This window comes from Bufo bufo, chromosome 5 (genome assembly GCF_905171765.1).
Source record: "Bufo bufo chromosome 5, aBufBuf1.1, whole genome shotgun sequence".
Lineage (NCBI taxonomy): Eukaryota > Metazoa > Chordata > Amphibia > Anura > Bufonidae > Bufo > Bufo bufo.
Genome location: NC_053393.1, coordinates 493,723,973 through 493,743,216, shown reverse-complemented (window position 1 = coordinate 493,743,216; position 19,244 = coordinate 493,723,973). Strand labels below are relative to the sequence as shown.

General features: G+C 44.2%; 1 protein-coding gene across 1 annotated transcript in view; it reads right to left on the bottom strand.

The window, feature by feature from the left end:
* Nucleotides 1-19,244, bottom strand: part of KIF5B (kinesin family member 5B) — a 79,018-nt gene that overhangs the window by 21,977 nt on the left and 37,797 nt on the right. The window contains exons 8-12 of the mRNA XM_040434264.1: nucleotides 16,371-16,495; nucleotides 9,337-9,441; nucleotides 7,510-7,655; nucleotides 5,194-5,342; nucleotides 2,865-3,046 (exon numbers count right to left, since the gene is read on the bottom strand). Coding sequence (XP_040290198.1) covers nucleotides 2,865-3,046; nucleotides 5,194-5,342; nucleotides 7,510-7,655; nucleotides 9,337-9,441; nucleotides 16,371-16,495 — 707 coding nt within the window. The remainder of the gene's footprint in view (nucleotides 1-2,864; nucleotides 3,047-5,193; nucleotides 5,343-7,509; nucleotides 7,656-9,336; nucleotides 9,442-16,370; nucleotides 16,496-19,244) is intronic.

Genomic DNA, 19,244 nt, shown 5'->3' with positions numbered 1-19,244 from the left:
CCCTTCTTCCTGCGACATACTTTTTTCTCTTGGGGTGAGGTTGCTTGTCGCAAGCTTTGCACTCTTCTCTGAGGAGATCATTTTGTCCACTTATGAGCCTAAGGTGTTGTTGTCCAACACGCAACAATGAATGCTCAATGTATTCACAGCTGTATATCTTGTATATACGTAGACGAGCTCTGCTGGCTCGCTACTGCACCGAGCTGAGTGGTACCCATTCTCTGGTGTGGTCCAGTTGTGTCGGCACCCACCATGTTCGTTGGCCTTTCCACCTGGGGAGTGTTCGGGTTCCTTGATGCGTACCCATTCGTCATCCCGTGACATTGTTTCCCCACGCAACCGGTCGGGGTTGAGAGTGTTGTCTGCAGTGCCGCTCGACTTCTACGTTGGCTCTGGCGGGACTACGGTTCCCTCGCCTACTACCATTTCCTCCTCTCGGATGCAGTGTGGTATGGGTCCTTCCTATTGGCGCCCTTTGCGCTTCAGTCTGCTGCTACCAAGTTCAGACTGCTCCTCTCGGGTAGGTCACCCAACTCTTCTTGGGTGCTTGATTATCCAGGTCCTGGTCCTCCACTTTTGGCTTCTTCAGGGTATTCGCCTGCGGTGTGCAGGTCGTCTCACAGAATAGCGGGGATTTGGCTCTGCTTTTCCTCGCCGGCTCGTTTTTTTTTGGCTTCTGCTCTGGGTTTGTCGCTCCAATGTGGCTTCTGCCCCGGCCAGGCCTCAGAGGCTGTTCCGTCATTTGGTCGGCGTTCGGTCTCTTGTGTTTCCAGGAGGTCAGTGCAAAAGGTTGATGGCCTCCAGGGTGGCTTCCTCCGCTTTCTCAGAGTGTCTATTGCTGTGGTTATCGCACCAATGGCAGGGTTCTGCTTTCGGTGTCACCGTTCATTTCACCAGAGCAGTCGGTGCCTCCTGGGGCGGAGGCATTAGGTTTCGGCCATACATTTGTGCAAGGCGGTCACTTCTTCCTTGCACACCTTACCGAGTTCTACAGGGTGCATACTCGGGCTTCGGCGTATGCTGCCTTGGGCCACCTGGTCTGCAGGCGGTGGTTTCTTGATGCCTTCGGGTGCTTCGCCTTGGTGCTGTGGTCCCTCCCCTCTTGGACTGCTATTGAACGTCCCAAGGTCTTCTGTGTCCCCCAAGGAAACTGGGCGAGAAAACGAGATTTTTGTATAACTTACCAGTAAAATCTCTCTCGCTCTTTCCTTGGGGGACACAGCACCCACCCATTCTTTGTTTTTTCTTTACACAGTTTCCGAGTTTGTTTTACCCGTTGGGTAGTTGGCTTGTTGGTTCCACTTTTAGACTTTGCCTTTTCTCACTACTTGGACACGCAACTGGCAGTCTCTCTCTCCAGGCTGAGGGTATAGCTGTGGAGGAGGGGCTTAACAGTCTTTACTTAGTGTCACGCCTCCTATGGAGATGAGCTATACCCAAGGTCTTCTGTGTCCCCCAAGGAAAGAGCGAGAAAGAGATTTAACTGGTAAGTTATACAAAAATCTCGTTGTTTGTTTTAGTGTCTCCCTAGTCTGAGTGCCATAGTTATTTTTTTATTTTTTGGGCAATTGCCTTACTTCGGACCTCATTTTTTGCCGGATGAGATGACGGTTTGATTGGTATGATTTTGGGGTGCGTATGACTTTTTGATCGCTTGGTATTACACTTTTTGATTTAAGGTGACCAAAAATTGCTTTTTTTTTTTTTTTTTTTACACAGTTAATTTTTTACAGGGTTCACCTGAGGGGTTAGGTCATGTGATATTTTTATAGAGCAGGTTGTTACAGACGTGTCAATAGCTAATATATATCCTTTTTAATTTAGTTAAATTTTACACAATATTTTTGAAATAAAAAAAACAAAAACATGTTTTAGTGTCTCCATAGTGACTGAGAGCCATATTTTTTTTGGGCGATTGTCTTAGTTAGGACCTCATTTTTTGTGGGATGAGATGACGGTTAGATTGTTACTATTTGATCGCTTGGTGTTGCACTTTTAGTGATGTAAGATGACATCACTAAAAGGCGTTCATCTGAGGGGTTAGGTCACGTGATATTTTTATAGAACCAGTCGATACAGACGCGTCGATACCCAATGTCTACTTTTCTTTTTTTTTGCCTATTTTTTACTTTATTTTGGGAAAAGGGCGCTTTTTTTTTTTACTTGAAAACGTTTTTTTTTTTTTAAAACGATTTTTTAAAACTTTTTTCATTTTATTTTTTTGTCCCACTATGGGACTTCTAGATTTCAGGGTCTGATCCCTGTTTTAATACAGCACAATACATCTGTACAAGCTGCCGCAAACCCGCTGTCTGCCGCTTTCAGCGTGACCGTGGCATACAGGGGGGTTAATCCGCCTGGAAGATACAGCAGGGGCCCGGCTGTCAGTATCAGCCGGACCCCTGCTGCTGATCGCGGCAGCACGTGTGGGGCAGCGCATTAACCCTAGGACGAGAATGCTTGTCCGAGTTAAGTACCTGCAAGTTAGGACGAGCATTCTCATCCAAGGTCCTGAACGTGTTAGATTTTTATAACCCCTAACGGATCTCGTTCACTAGTCAGTCAGGTTCCATATTTTATGTCAAGAATATAAAGCTGCAGAACATGGTATTTGCCATCAGTAAGTGAGAGAAAATTTCACTGTGAAGACAGCCCATGTTGTAGACTGGACTAACAAGGTATCTGAGCAGAGAATCTGTCAAAATGAAATGATACTAGGACTGGATTCTGAACAGAGAAAATACCATTGTGAACAGATCCTGTGTTGTAGACTGGACTCTCATTGACACTGAAGATGCTGACCAAGCAAAGAATCAAAACTAAAAGAATACTCGGACTGGATTCTGAAGTTTTCAAATATATACCTTGTCATCCAGTTGTTTGTACAGTTTAGCAACTTCATCTTCACATTTCCTCCTCTCAGCATCCGTAAAATTAGCAGCAAGGGTGACAGCAGGCTTGTCGTTTGCTACCACATTGTCCACTACAAATGCATCCAGATTGGCCTTTTCCTTATCAAACTGCTCCTCAACTGGTACATTTTCACCTGCAACACATAAGTAGTTAACCCCTGCTGAGATATTCTGACCGACCTTATCAATACACGGGTTAAATAGTATTATCCAGTTAAAGGTTCTTTTCTGGAAACTAAATATTAATACCCTATCCTCAGGATCGGGCATAAGAATCAGATTAGAAGCGGTCAAGCTCCTGACATCCTCGTCACCAGCTGTCTGAAGAGGCCACAAATCTTATGCGAGTCACAGCCTCTTCAAACAGCTAATCCACAAAAGGTGCCCGGGGTCTGACCTACACCGATCAAATTTTGAAACGTTATCATTAAATTCAGTACAAAACACCAATAAGTATGCAGCAACAATGCCTGGTCACTAGAGCAGAACCTACAATGTGAAACTATAAAGGGACAATCACTGAAACAGTGCTTTCAAGTGTATTTTTACTGCATTTTTCGGCACCTGCCTCTTGCTACACATTTTGTGGAAAAACCGCCAGCTCCAGATGTTAGCTGAGGGTCTATGGTAGGGATGGCCAACCTGCGTCCCTCCAGCTGTTGTAAAACTACAACTCCCACCATGCCCTGCTATAGACTGATATCTGTAGGCAGTCTGGGCATGCTGGGAGTTATAAGTTTTGCAACAGCTGGAGGGACGCAGGTTGGCCATCCCTGGTCTATGGGAAATAGGAAATGCAGGACAAACTTTTCTTTGTTAATTAGGTGTCTTTTTTTACTTTTGCTTTTTTTTTTTTTTAACATAGCATGATAGATCTTTTGGTGTTTTACAAAGTTTTCACATCACTTTATAGGGGAAAAATTTAATGAAGAAAAACAGCAGAAGACCCACTGTGTGAAAAAAATTAGATTTTTTGTACTCCCTGTAAAATCCTTTTCTCGTAGTAGGCATTGGGGGACACAGCACCATGGGTATATGTCCAACTACCACTAGGAGGCACTAGACACAAAAAGTGTTGGCTCCTCCCAGGTGGCCTATACCCTCTCCACAGGCACAAGGCTATTCAGTTTGTACCAAAAGCAGTAGGAGAGAGAAAAAAAGCAAGGAACCAACAACTCCCGTACCGGGAAAGATCGAGACCAGCCCGGAGAATCGTAAGTAAAAACATAGGGTGAGATCTGTGTCCCCCAATGCCTACTACGAGAAAAGGATTTTACGGTGAGTACAAAAAAAAAATTTAATTTTCTCGTGCATGGCATTGGGGGACACAGCACCATGGGACGTCCAAAAGCAGTCCCTGAGGGTGGGAAAAGGACAGCCATACCACCGGTTGGGTATACAGGTGCAGGAGAACCACGTGACCCAACAGGAAAAAACACAGAATGGGCAAGAGGTTCCATAACAAGAAAGAAACCTCAAGGAAGAATCAGTGAAGACTGTCAGCACCCCAGGAAAAATGCCTGGAAGAAAATCCCAAATGCAAGAAGGCGGCAAAAGGGAACACCGAGCTCAGCCAAGGGCTGGAGAAAAAATTAGGACAGCACCGCGTGTTGGAACTACCTAACGCTCTAAATTGTCTCAGACCCAAAGAGCGAAAAAACCTGTGGCCAACCCCTGACAGGCCAGGGGAGAAAGGAAACAAGGAAGTACTGGAAGCCAAACTAGTGAGGGAAGCCATAGCAAGGCTCACATGGGAAGGGAGCAGGTCTCCACTCACCGCAAGGCCAGGTGATGAAGTTAAGCGTCCTATTTAAAAGGCGAAAACCCAAGGCTGCTAGAGGAAACCGCCAACACTTGGAGAAGGAGGAGGTTGTAGGTAAAAGCCAGGAAAAGGAGAGTAAGACCTGCGTCCAAAAAAAAGGAAACGAGGCTCGAGCCTCTGAAAGAAAAAAAAAGAATAAAAAAGAAAATAAAACAGCAGGACCTGCAAAAACAGCAGGACCTGCAAAAAAAGCAGGACAGGTCTGCCTCCTACGGACACTAGACAAAAACTGAATAGCCTTGTGCCTGTGGAGAGGGTATAGCCCACCTGGGAGGAGCCAACACTTTGTGTCTAGTGCCTCCTAGTGGTAGTTGGACATATACCCATGGTGCTGTGTCCCCCAATGCCATGCACGAGAAAATTTTATTAAACAAAACATCGCGCTTTCAGGCAGTTAAAGAAAGAAAATAACCGCCAGAAGCAAATTCACATATGCCAGCACCCAAACCGTCAACTTACCTTTACGCCAGCGAGCCAGCTCATTCTCAAGCCACTGCACCATATTCCGCAAAGTCTTTGTTTTCTCTTTTTCTCTCTCATATTTCTTCTTCCACTGCTCAGCAGTGAGCTCCACATTAACACATACTGTATTCTTGATGGTCTTCGCTCTAAACAGAAGTCAGAGTAAGGCTACAAGCACATGACAATGTGTTTTGCAGTCCGCAAAAAACAAAAACAAAAAAAAAAAAAACGGACGACATCCGTATGCCATCAGTTTTTTTTTTTTCCGGATCCATTGTAACAATGCCTAAAACAGACAAGAATAGGACATGTAAGTGTGCGTCTCTCTGTTCAGGCTTTCTCGGCGTCTCACGTGGAGTGGTACTTCCAAGTTCCGTTGTAATGGAGCGATGTCGTATAGTCCTGACGTAAGCAGTGACGCTGGGGTTACCTTTTGCACGTGACCCGGATGCCGGAGAGCAGTACGCTGGATTCAATGGAGTACTTTTGATGAAGGGACTACGTGTCTCGAAACGCGTTTGAGGATTTTGGGGATGTACCCTCTGCTTGCAAGCTAGGAAAATAACTTTGTTTGGCCTTTCAATTTGAAATAACCAGAAAGCGCATGGTGATATCAATGTGAATAGCGATAAAAAGGTACTCCATTAAATCCAGCGTACTGCTCTCCGGCATCCGGGTCACGTGCAAAAAGTAACCCCAGCGTCACTGCTTACGTCAGGACTATACAACATCGCTCCATTACAAAGGAACTTGGAAGTAGCACCCCATGTGAGACGCTGAGAAAGCCTGAACAGAGATGCACACTTACGGGACTGCAGAGGGAAAACTTTAGGAAAGTTAATTACCGGATTGTATACTGTAGAACTTGCGGGACGCCGCACTAAAGCAATCCGGCCTGTGATCCATTCCACCCTCAATTACAGGTCCTTCATTTATTTGAATCTTAGTTGCGCTTCCGCTGGTAGATATAAACTACCACTATTTCTGATCACATTGCAACTATTATGACATTCAGTTTTTCTATGGATTATTGATTCGAACCAAAGTACTCTCCTTACAATTGGAACATTCAGCGAATGATTGCAGTTATTTGTTCATATACATATCGATCTCCATTGAACTTGATCGATCTCCACCAGCTGCTGCTTTTACTTGTTCATCTTTGCTATTTTGCACCATATTTACTTGGCGCTTGTCATTTGCTATATTGCATCCAATTGCACTAGCTGCCTTATATTTTAATAGTATTTGTTTTTAACATTTAATAATAAATATGTGCTCCTTATGTAAGTGCTGCCTGCTACCCTATTTTCATTTTCAATATTTAGAGTGGGTGAGTTTAATAGCAGTGCACCTATCCGTTTTTTACCCCTGGTTGAGCAACCAATCTTATTTTTGCTTCTAAGAATAGGACATGTTCTATATTTTGGCGGGGCTACCGAACGGACATACTGATGGGGACACAGCACACGGTGTGCTGTGCGCATTTTTTGCGGACCCATTGAAATGAATGGGTCCGCATCCTATCCGCAAAAAAACACAAAAACAGAACGGACAAGGAAACAACGTTCGTGTGCATGTAGCCTAAGAGGCAAGTATGAGGTCCAAAAAGAAAGAGCAAAATAAATAAATAATTGTACCTTTGTAGCTTATGTGTATTAGGGCGTATGCACACTACCGTATGCCCTTCGAGACGGTCCGTGAGCCGGCCATATGTCCCAGAGCGGCATACATCGTGCGCACGGGAGTACACAGCATCATAGATTACAATGATGCTGTGCACGTTGGGCCGCCCGCGGCGCTCTTGTCCAGCACTCATATGATCATATTATAATCTATGATGCTGTATACTCCCGTGCGCACGATGTATGCCGCTCACAGACCTTATGTCTCGGAGGGCATACAGTCGTGTGTATGAACTCTTATTAACTACCCTACCTACTCTAATGCTCTGTATGAAATTGCTTTTCCTAGTGTGTAAGCTTTTTCCTATAGTGTCTAAGCACAGCCTCCGTTGCTGACGATAAATGCCATTTGCTGAAGTGAGACAACCTTTTTAATATGTGTAGTCACACATCAGTGGTTTTCCATCCATGTTTAGTCTGTGGCTTTCGGGGCTCTTTGCTAGGATATGCCCTGGAAATTTTCACCCTAGCAATGTATGTAAGGCAAAAAACAGACAAGGCCCAAACATAAATCCTTCGTGGATGAACCCATGACCAGTTTCAAACGGATATCACAGACGTGTGAAATAGACCTAAGCCAGTTTGTGTGTTACTCTGACAGCTGTTCTTCAAGATTGAAATTACAAACCTTTGTCCAAATAGAAGTGTAGACTTTGTCTCTGATTCGTTATAAGATGATGGTGAACAACAAATGACAATAGTGGTTCTGCAGTTTCCTCCCAAGGAGTCTTGGAGGATTCTGGTCATTTTACTATCACGATATGGAATATAGACCTGTATGAAAAATGACAGAATAGTACGTTACAAGCTAAACCATCAATGCAACATAATGGAACATACAGCCAGTTCAGAGAGTTTGTCTCTTCATATGGAGAACATCCAGTTAAATAAAACTGACACTGTAAAGCCAAACCAGTTAGTTAAAATTTTAAAATGGTTTTCCGGGATTTTCTTACTAATAACCTACCCTCAGGATAGAAAGGCTTGAGAAAGGCTACCATGTAGCCCAAACGTCGCACTTTATTTGACCTTGTGTACTGTCTCCTGGACCCTGTATAAACTGAATAAACTTTTGGATTGGAGATGCTGCCACCACTCTTCATCAGTATCTGACTGGTGGGGGTCAGACATCCATGACCCCCACCGATCACCTGTTTGGGAAGGCACTGCGGAGGAGCAGCTCAGCCCCATTCAAGTGAATGGAGCCGAGTGCAATACTAAGCACAGCAGCTATACTATGTACAGCGCTGTGCTTGGTGAGCTTCAAGAAGACCGCGGCGCTCACAGGAATGCCTGCGTCTTCTCCAACAGCTTATAGGAGAGGGTGGCGGATGTCATACCTCCACCAATCACATACTGATAACCTATCCAAAAAGACAGGTCATCAGTAAAAAGAAATCCTGGAAAACCCTTTTAATTTATGCCCAGCTACGGAGATAAACAAGTAGGGATGACAGCGTGGTTGAGATGTGAGTGAACAGCTGGTTTACCACAAATGACCAAAGCTTTGAAAGCGGATGTTTATTTCCAAGAGAACAGTGTGAACATCAGTTTTATCCGCATAAATGTGCCAATAACAGAGGAAAACCGCATTGACCTAAAACCACAGTGTGGCCCCTATGAATGTCCGGTAAAAGCAACTGCATGGCTTGCAAACTAAATTAGGGTCCATTCACACGTCCGCAGTATTTGGTGGATCTGCAAAACATTGGGGCAACACCCCAATAGAAATGCCTATTCTTGTTGCGGACAAGAATAGGCCACGTTCTATTTTATTTTTCAGGGCCGCAGACCGGAAATGCGGACAGCACACTGTCCGCATGTTTTCCGTCCCATTTGAAAATGAGTGGGTCCGCACCCGTTCCGCATAATTGCAGAACTGATCCGGGCCCAGAATGCAGACGTCTGAACGGAGCCTAAAACAAAACCGTAATCACATACTCAGTTTCAGGTATAGGAAGCCAGACACTTCTCACTTTTGTATCCACTTCTGCCACAAAAAAGCAAGTGCGATTCCAGTCACAGGGCCTTTGCAGTAAAGAATAGGGTCCTGTTCACCCACATCTATCTGAGTCGAAAGCAGCAACAATGAGCATCTAATGTGTTTGTCTATCACCACGCCAAGTCCTTCACTTCAAATGAGGAGAATTGCTAAAACATGGGGCAGAAGCTCTCAGCCGAGCAAAGGTCTCTTCACATTAGAAGGAGATGGGCTTGTAGACTTTCGCTCTTTTGGGCACTCCTTTAACAACTGGAGGGGTGTTAGCGCAGAGAACCCCACAAATCAAAACTTTGACATAAGATTTGAGTTACACTTAATTTATTTTATTCTACTTGGAAAAAAAAAATGTTAAACTTGAGAAAAATGTACTCGTCAATGGCAGACTGAATAAGAGTGTTATGGTTCATGAGATAAATGCACATAATGCTAGGAACAGCACACTGCGTTACTCACATTGCCTTCTGCTAGGGCTGAGATGACATTGCCAAGAGATGACAAGGACTTATTAATGTTCTTAGCTTCATCCAACAACGCACCTTCAGCTCCAGTTTTGCTGACCTAAAACAATAGGAAGTGAAAATCAATATACCGGTAGTTAGTCTGTAATGGTCACATCAACTGTATTACTGACAACAGCCTCCAATTTAACTCCCCCAGCTGATCTGATGCTGGACGGCACAGCTGCCAAAGCAACCGTATGACACACGGAGGGCCCTGGGCACAGATCATATGATAACTAATAGGATTTATGCACAAGACTGCAGGCATCATGCAGTGGATCTGGCACACTTACCACCCAGCAGGCACTAATCACATCTCTGTTCATATTAATCTTACCATAATCCTTTTGAAATCTACATTGTAATCTGGATGGGGTGTGAAGGGCATTTTACACAGGCCAGTAATCAAAAATCAGGAATGTTTGTTGTGCCAATTACTGGCCCATCTGAACACGCCACTGACCAGCTGCCAGCATCCATCGGCTTGAGTAAAGGTTTGTTTCAGCATCGACCACCGCCCATTATGGCCCTTACAAACTAGTACTGTAGTACACTGCTCAAAAAAAATTAAGGGAACACAAAAATAACACATCCTAGATCTGAGTTAATTAAATATTCTTCTGAAATACTTTGTTCTTTACATAGTTGAATGTGCTGACAACAAAATCACAAAAAAATAAAAAAATGGAAAACAAATTTTTCAACCCATGGAGGTCTGGATTTGGAGTCACACTCAAAGTGGAAAAACACACTACAGGCTGATCCAACTTTCATGTAATGTCCTTAAAACAAGTCAAAATGAGGCTCAGTAGTGTGTGTGGCCTCCACGTGGCTGTATGACCTCCCTACAACGCCTGTGCATGCTCCTGATGAGGTGGCGGACGGTCTCCTGAGGGATCTCCTCCCAGACCTGGACTAAAGCATCTGCCAACTCCTGGACAGTCTGTGGTGCAACGTGACGTTGGTGGATAGAGCGAGACATGATGTCCCAGATGTGCTCAATTGGATTCAGGTCTGGGGAACAGGCGGGCCAGTCCATAGCATCAATGCCTTAGTCTTGCAGGAACTGCTGACACACTCCAGCCACATGAGGTCTAGCATTGTCTTGCATTAGGAGGAACCCAGGGCCAACCGTACCAGCATATGGTATCACAAGGGGACTGAGGATCTCATCTCGGTACCTAATGGCAGTCAGGCTACCTCTGGCGAGCACATGGAGGGCTGTGCGGCCCTCCAAAGAAATGCCACCCCACACCATTACTGACCCAATGCCAAACCGGTCATGCTGGATGATGTTGCAGGCAGCAGAACGTTCTCCACAGCGCCTCCAGACTCTGTCACGTCTGTCACATGTGCTCAGTGTGAACCTGCTTTCATCTGTGAAGAGCACAGGGCGCCAGTGGCGAATTTGCCAATCTTAGTGTTCTCTGGCAAAAGCCAAACGTCCTGCACGGTGTTGGGCTGTAAGCAAAACCCCCACCTGTGGACGTCCGGCCCTCATAATCACCCTCATGGAGGCTGACAGTTTGAGCAGACACATGCACATTTGTGGCCCGCTGGAGGTCATTTTGCAGGGCTCTGGCAGTGCTCCACCTGTTCCTCCTTGCACAAAGGTGGAGGTAGCGGTCCTGCTGCTGGGTTGTTGCCCTCCTACGGCCTCCTCCACGTCTCCTGATGTACTGGCATGTCTCCTGGTAGCGCCTCCATGCTCTGGACACTAAGCTGACAGACACAGCAAACCTTCTTGCCACAGCTCACATTGATGTGCCATCCTGGATAAGCTGCACTACCTGAGCCACTTGTGTGGGTTGTAGACTCCGTCTCATGCTACCACTAGAGTGAAAGCACCGCCAGCATTCAAAAGTGACCAAAACATCAGCCAAGAAGCATAGGAACTGAGAAGTGGTCGGTGGTCATCACCTGCAGAACCACTCCTTTATTAGGGGTGTCTTGCTAATTGCCTATAATTTCCACCTGTTGTCTATCCCGTTTGCACAACAGCATGTGAAATTGATTGTCACTCAGTGTTGCTTCCTAAGTGGACAGTTTGATTTCACAGAAGCGTGATTGACTTGGAGTTACATTGTGTTGTTTAAGTGTTCCCTTTATTGTTTTGAGCAGTGTATATGTGCCTCCATATTCTTCTCCCCTGGTAGTGCACACACTGTACATTGACTTCCATTCTGTACATTAAATGTATAATAGGCCGCCATTCAAAGCGTTTTTCCTGCAGCTTTTCATTGACAGAAACCATAGTGGAAAAACATTACAGTAAACCGCACAATACATTGTGGCTTGTAAGGGGGTTCTGAAATGGGGCAATGGTTCGGCTTTGTGTTGCACAACTACCACAAAAGTGACTAGAGCCAGAAGTGAAGTAAACTGTGCCCTATAGCTCAATTATACTAGTACAGTGATGGCTAACCTCCGGCGCTCCAGCTGTGGTGAAACTAGGACTCCCAGCATGGTCCATTCATTTCTATTGAGTTCTGAAAACAGCCAAGCATGGGTGCATCTTGGGAGTTCTAGTTTTACCACAGCTGGCATGCCGGAGGTTAGCCATCAGAGGACTAGGAAATATCTAACTCTGAAAGGCCTGGGCACAAGGGGTTTTCTTTAGACAAAAAGCTTTGTTTTATTTAATAGCTGTGGAGCTGCTGTATAGAGTTACAAAAGAAATCTGCTGTAAGGTACCTCAGCTATTCACCTGCCTAGAGTAGGAAGCCGAGAAGCAAATGACAACTTATCAGCTTTCATGTTATACCACAACTGAGCAACCTTCGAACAGGATTTATTATTTTATAGAGTCAGGCCCATAAATATTGGGACATCGACACAATTGTAACATTTTTGGCTCTATACACCACCACAATGGATTTGAAATGAAACAAACAAGATGCGCTTTAACTGTAGACTGTCAGCTTTAATTTGAGGGTATTTACATCCAAATCAGGTGAACGGTGTAGGAATTACAACAGTTTGCATATGTGCCTCCCACTTGTTAAGGGACCAAAAGTAATGGGACAATTGGCTTCTCAGGTGTTCCCTGGCCAGTTGTGTGTTATTCCCTCATTATCCCAATTACAATGAGCAGATAAAAAGGTCCAGAGTTCATTTCCAGTGTGCTATTTGCATTTGGAATCTGTTGCTGTCAACTCTCAAGATGAGATCCAAAGAGCTGTCACTATCAGTGAAGCAAGCCATCATTAGGCTGAAAAAAGACAACAAACCCATCAGAGATATAGCAAACATTAGGCCTGGCCAAAACAACTGTTTGGAACATTCTTAAAAAGAAGGAACGCACCGGTGAGCTCAGCAACACCAAAAGACCACAGAAAACAACTGTGGTGGATGACCGAAGAATTCTTTCCCTGGTGAAGAAAACACCCTTCACAACAGTTGGCCTGATCAACACCACTCTCCAGGAGGTAGGTGTATGTGTGTCAAAGTCAACAATCAAGAGAAGACTTCACCAGAGTGAATACAGAGGGTTCACCACAAGATGCAAACCATTGGTGAGCCTCAAAAACAGGAGACCAGATTAGAGTTTGCCAAACGACATCTAAAAAAGCCTTCACAGTTCTGGAACAACATCCTATGGACAGATGAGACCAAGATCAACTTGTACCAGAGTGATGGGAAGAGAAGAGTATGGAGAAGGAAAGGAACTGCTCATGATCCTAAGCATACCACCTCATCAGTAAAGCATGTTAGTGGTAGTGTCATCACGTGGGCATGTATGGCTGCCAATGGAACTGGTTCTCTTGTATTTATTGATGTGACTGCTGAGAAAAGCAGCAGGATGAATTCTGAAGTGTTTCAGGCAATATTATCTGCTCATATTCAGCCAAATGCTTCAGAACTCATTGGACGGTGCTTCACAGTGCAGATGGACAATGACCCAAAGCATACTGCAAAAGCAACCAAAGAGTTTAAGGGAAAGAAGTGGAATGTTATGCAATGGCCAAGTCTATGACCTAACCTGAATCCGATTGAGCATGCATTTCACTTGCAGAAGACAAAACTGAAGGGAAAATGCCCCAAGAACAAGCAGGAACTGAAGACAGTTGCAGTAGAGGCCTGGCAGAGCATCACCAGGGATGAAACCCAGCGTCTGGTGATGTCTATGCGTTCCAGACTTCAGGCTGTAATTGACTGCAAAGGATTTGCAACCAAGTATTAAAAAGTGAAAGTTTGATTTATGATTATTATTCTGTCCCATTACTTTTGGTCCCTTAACAAGTGGGAGGCACATATGCAAGCAAACTGTTGTAATTCCTGCACCGTTCACCTGATTTGGATGTAAATACCCTCAAATTAAAGCTGACAGTCTGCAGTTAAAGCACATCTTGTTTGTTTCATTTCAAATCCATTGTGGTGATGTATAGAGCCAGAAATCTTAGAATTGTATCGATGTCCCAACATTTATGGACCTGACTGTACACATGCATCACACCAACATAATCCAGTGCTGTACGGACATCTGTACCTGAGGCACCACATTTATATTCCAAATGAACCCATCAATACGTTTTGGCAGAAAACCCAGGCAAACATCGGAAGGACAGAAACTATATAGATGTTGCCCTTAGTTGGATCCCAACCCAGGACCCCAATGTTACACATCAACAGTGCTGCTAACCACAGAGCCATGCTCCCAGAAGATGAAACTGAGGGATTATCCACCCCCCAAAAAATAGTGTATAAACAACAATTGGGTAATCTTCACTAATATTAAAGAGGACCTTTCACCTATTATGACATTGTGAACTAAGTATACAGACATTGAGAGCGGCGCCCGGGGATCTCACTGCACTTACTATTATCCCTGGGCGCTGCTCCGTTCTCCCGCTATGCCCTCCGGTATCTTCGCTCAGTAAGTTATAGTAGGCGGAGATTTCAGTCTCTAAGTTATGGTAGGCGGAGTCAGTCCTTGTTCTGCTGTAGCGCTGGCCAATCGCAGCGCAGAGCTCACAGCCTGGGAGGTTCTTTTCTCCCAGGCTGTGAGCTCTGCAATGCGATTGGCCAGTGCTACAGCAGAACAAGGACTGACTCCGCCTACCATAACTTTGTGACCGAAGATATCGGAGGGCATAGCGGGAGAACGGAGCGGCGCCCAGGGATAATAGTAAGTGCAGTGAGATCCCCGGGCGCCGCTCTCCGTGTCTATATACTTCGTTCACATTATCATAATCGGTGAAAGGTCCTCTTTAAGGGGTTAAAGGGTTTTCCAAGACTGATGAAGCAATGATGGCCAAGTGTTGCTGTGCCCTATAGAATTCATTTAAATTGGACTAATTTGCAGTTTTAAATGGGTTGTCTCACCTCATTCATTGGTGGCTTATTGTTAGGATGTGTCACCAATGGGTGAGGGTCCCACCTCTGGGACACACATCTTTCTCTAGAATGGAGCCCACAGAGTGAAGAGTGGATCGCGTGTGTGTGACCATCCTCCATTTATTTCTATAGGACTGCTAAAAATATCAGAGCGCCGGCTCGGCTATCTTAGTCAGCCCCACAGAAATGAATGAAGTTGTGATTGCGCTTGTGCAGTGCGCTACCCATTCATTTCTATAGGGCTTCAGAAAATAGCACGCCACTTGGCTATTTTTGGCACTCCTATAGAAATTAAAGGACGACACACATGCGTGATCCATGTACTCCCATTTAGGGTTCAGTTTCAAACATTGGTAGCATATCCTAGTGATATGCTACCAATGCTCGACATGACACAGCCCCTTTAAGCACAGACATCCATACAAACAAGATGCTGTGCTTCCCTAAACAAGAGAGGGCAATAGTACAAGCCATCAATTTTTAAAGAGTACCTGACAACTCTCCTGAATGTAGTATGTACTAACTATTCTGGACCATCTGTTCTAATGACTGTTGTGTCATTTTGTTTTCTTTATTATTCCTACATAAGTTTATAAACTAATTGCTGGCAGTTTGCAAAACAAGTACAGTTGAGGGGGTGTCCCTGCACAGTCTGACACAGGCAGCACTGATTGGATGAGGCCATACTTGTTTTGCAAACCTCTAGTAATTTAAATTTATAAGTTCTAGTAGGAATAATAAAGGAATAGCACATCATAGAGTTATATGAATAGATGCTTCAGAATTATTATAAGGGGGATGCAAGTACTTGCTGAAATACACACGTCAGGAGAGGTCCTCTGTAAGCTCTGGTAATACATTTTAACCTAAGGCCATAAGGGCACATCAGTGATGAAATGGATGCTACACCGGCTTCTTGGCCCACCATCTACATATTTATTTGCCCTGTAACTGGTAAGTAGAAATACCAAAATTAACAGGCAGATGGGACTGGTTACAAAAAAGGTATGGAGGATGGCTAGGTCTACGCAGAGGTGCTTTTGTAGTCTAGACTTTACAATTATAACATCTGAGTGATAGCTGCTGTCCACAGGAGTGAAATCACTAGCAAGCAACTCAGAAGTATTCCACAGGAGAGCAGCTTGACAGTGAAGGCTATGTTCACATCTTTGACATATATGTAGACGATGTATACGTTAAACGGATGCCCCCGACAGATGAAATACAGTGTCCTCTGTCTCCATAGGGTTCCTTTGAATATTAGGGGTGGGGGGGGGGGGTGGGTATCCTTTAACGTATACATTTTTTTTACTGGACTCTGCAGTATGGAAAGTATAGTCTACTACACTTTTGCATCCTTTTTTCTGCCAAGGTATATGTTAAATGCAAGGCAAAAATTTGATGTGAACAGCCCATACTGGAAACTTGTACTACAGAACATCTCCATACCTTATAACAGTGTGGGCCACATCTGATGACGTATCAGAAAGTGGTGTAAAGATGGTCCTTATGCACTGTAGACATGTCGTTAAAACGAAGATGTACAAAGATATCATTTATCAAAACAAACTGGAAAAAAAAGCACATCCAAGCAGCTGTACTACCCAGACCAAACGCAAAAGTAAAAGCTGGAAATGATTAATTGCTCACCTTTTCACTACCTGCCAAGTCCACTAGGTAAAGTTTACCACTTAGCTTTTGCTCCGTTTGGGTATTTTCTTGCTTGACATTTATTAAAAAAATGCTGTGACTTCTAGAACTGTGTTCATTCATGTCTGTAAGGCAAATGTAATACAGTCAGACAGTGACAAAGCGGGAACACCATCCTGGGGTTAGAGGGGGCTTCAGCATACAAGATAAATAACTGTTCATCAGGAACTTCTGTGCTTGCAGTCTGCTTGTGATAATCATACAGGTGCTTGGCTCCTTAAGACCCCTTCACATGGCCCAATGGAGCAGACTGTTGTTGAAAAGGAAACAAACACTCGTTACCAATAATCTACCAGACATCAGGCAGCCAAGGGGCCTTAGGCCTCATGCACACGACTGTGTGCCGGCCGCGGCCATGCTACAGACCGCAAATGTGGTTCCGAAATGCACGGGCAACAACTGTGTGCCCACCGTCTGCGGACGCAGAGGCCCGGACAGAAAACCCACAGAAGCATTCTGTAGTGCTTCCAATCTGTGCCTCTGTTTACACCGCATTTTCCGTTAATGGGTCTGCTTCCGTGATACAGTGCGCACAAGGCTGGTGCCCGCTGTCTGAGAGATGCAATTTGGGCACGGACCTGCTACGGTTGTGTGCACGAGGCCTTAAAAGGAGGATTTAAATGGTGCAATAATCGGGCAGATTATCGGGAAAAAATGTTGCTGCAAACGCACGTTTCCGACAATCTGCGGTGCATCCGATCACCCAATGAACATGTGAAATGCTCGTTCATAAGGTGAAACGGATATAGAGAAAAAAAAAAAAAAATGTAAAAAATATATATATATATATATATATATATATATATATATATATATATATATATATATATATATATATATATATATATATATATATATATATATATAATAAATAGCAGCACATCTAGTTGGCGAACAACAGTGGGATCCCTTATTCACCCATGCAATGTTTCGATACGCTTGCTGGGACCATTCTCGGCTTGAGAATGGTCCCAGCAAGCGGATCGAAACGTTGCATGGGTGAATAAGGGATCCCACTGTTTTTCGCCAACTGCATGTGCTGCGGTTTATTTATTTATTTTGGATCATCACTTTGGTACAGTGTTATACCGCTGGCACCCAACTGTTTGCTACAAGGTGTGCTGCCCTGAATTCTTTGAATATATAATAAATAAAAAAATAAAATAAAAATAAAAAAAATAATAAAAATATAAATAAAAAATATATATATTATATAATAAAAAATAAATATATAAATAAATTACACACAAATACACCGTGCCTTGCAAAAGTATTCACCCCCTTGACTTTGTTATTTTGTTACAATACAGCCATAAGTTCAATGTTTTTTTAATCTGAATTTTATTTGATGGATCAGAACACAATAGTCTAAGGTGGTGAAGTGAAATGAGAAAAATAAATAAAACTATTATTTAGAAATAGAAAACTGGCATGTGCGTATGTATTCACCCCTTTGTTAGGAAGCCCATAAAAAGCTCTGGTGCAACCAATTAACTTCAGATGTCACATAATTAGTGACATGATGTCACCTGTGTGCAATCTAAGTGTCACATGATCTGTCATTACATATACACACCTTTTTTGAAAGGCCCCAGAGGCTGCAACACCTAAGCAAGAGGCATCACTAACCAAACACTGCCATGAAGACCAAGAAACTCTCCAAACAAGTAAGGGACAATGTTGTTGAGAAGTACAAGTCAGGGTTAGGTTATTAAAAATAAAAAAAATATCCAAATCTTTGATGATCCCTAGGAGCACCATCAAATCTATCATAACCAAATGGAAAGAAAATGACAGCAAACCTGCCAAAAGACGGCTGCCCACCAAAACTCACTGACCGGGCAAGGAGGGCATTAATCAGAGAGGCAGCACAGAGACCTAAGGTAACCCTGAAGGAGCTACAGAGTTCTACAGCAGAGACTGGAGTATCTGTACATAGGACGACATAGAGTTGGGCTTTATGGCAGAGTGGCCAGAAGAAAGCCATTACTTTCAGCTAAAAACAAAAAGACACGTTGTGAGTTTGCAAAAAGGCATGTGGGAGACTCCTAAAATGTGTGGAGGAAGGTGTTCTGATCTGATGAGACTAAAAATTTAACTTTTTGGCCATCAAAGAAAACACTATATCTGGCGTAAACCCAACACATCACATCACCCAAAGAACACCATCCCCACAGTGAGACCTGGCGATGGCAGTATCATGCTGTGGGGATGTTTTTCAGCAGCCGGGACTGGGAAACTGGTCAGAGATGAGGGAAAGATGGATGGTGCTAAATACAGGGATATTCTTGAGCAAAACCTGTCCCACTCTGTGCGTGATCTGAGGCTAGGACGGAGGTTCACCTTCCAGCAGGACAATGACCCCAAACACACTGCTGAAGCAACACTTGAGTGGTTTAAAGGGCTTCTGTCACCCCACTAAAGTGATTTTTTTTTTTTGGGGCTAGTTAAATTAGTTATATAGCGATATATGAAAATATAATTGTGTTACTTACATTGATCCAGCAGTTTATTCAAAAAACGAAGTTTTATCATATGCAAATTCGGTCTCTACCAGCAAGTAGGGCGGCTACTTGCTGGTAGCTGCTGCAGAAATCCGCCCCCCTCCTCTTGTTGATTGACAGGGCCAGCCGGGATCTCCTCCTCCGGCCAGCCCTGTCGGCATTTCAAAAATCGCGCGCCCGTGTTGATTCGGCGCAGGCGCTCTGAGATGAGGAGGCTCGTCTCCTCAGAACTCCCTCAGTGCGCCTGCGCCGATGACATCACCGAAATAGAAGACGTCATAGGCGCAGGCGCACTGAGGGAGTTCTGAGG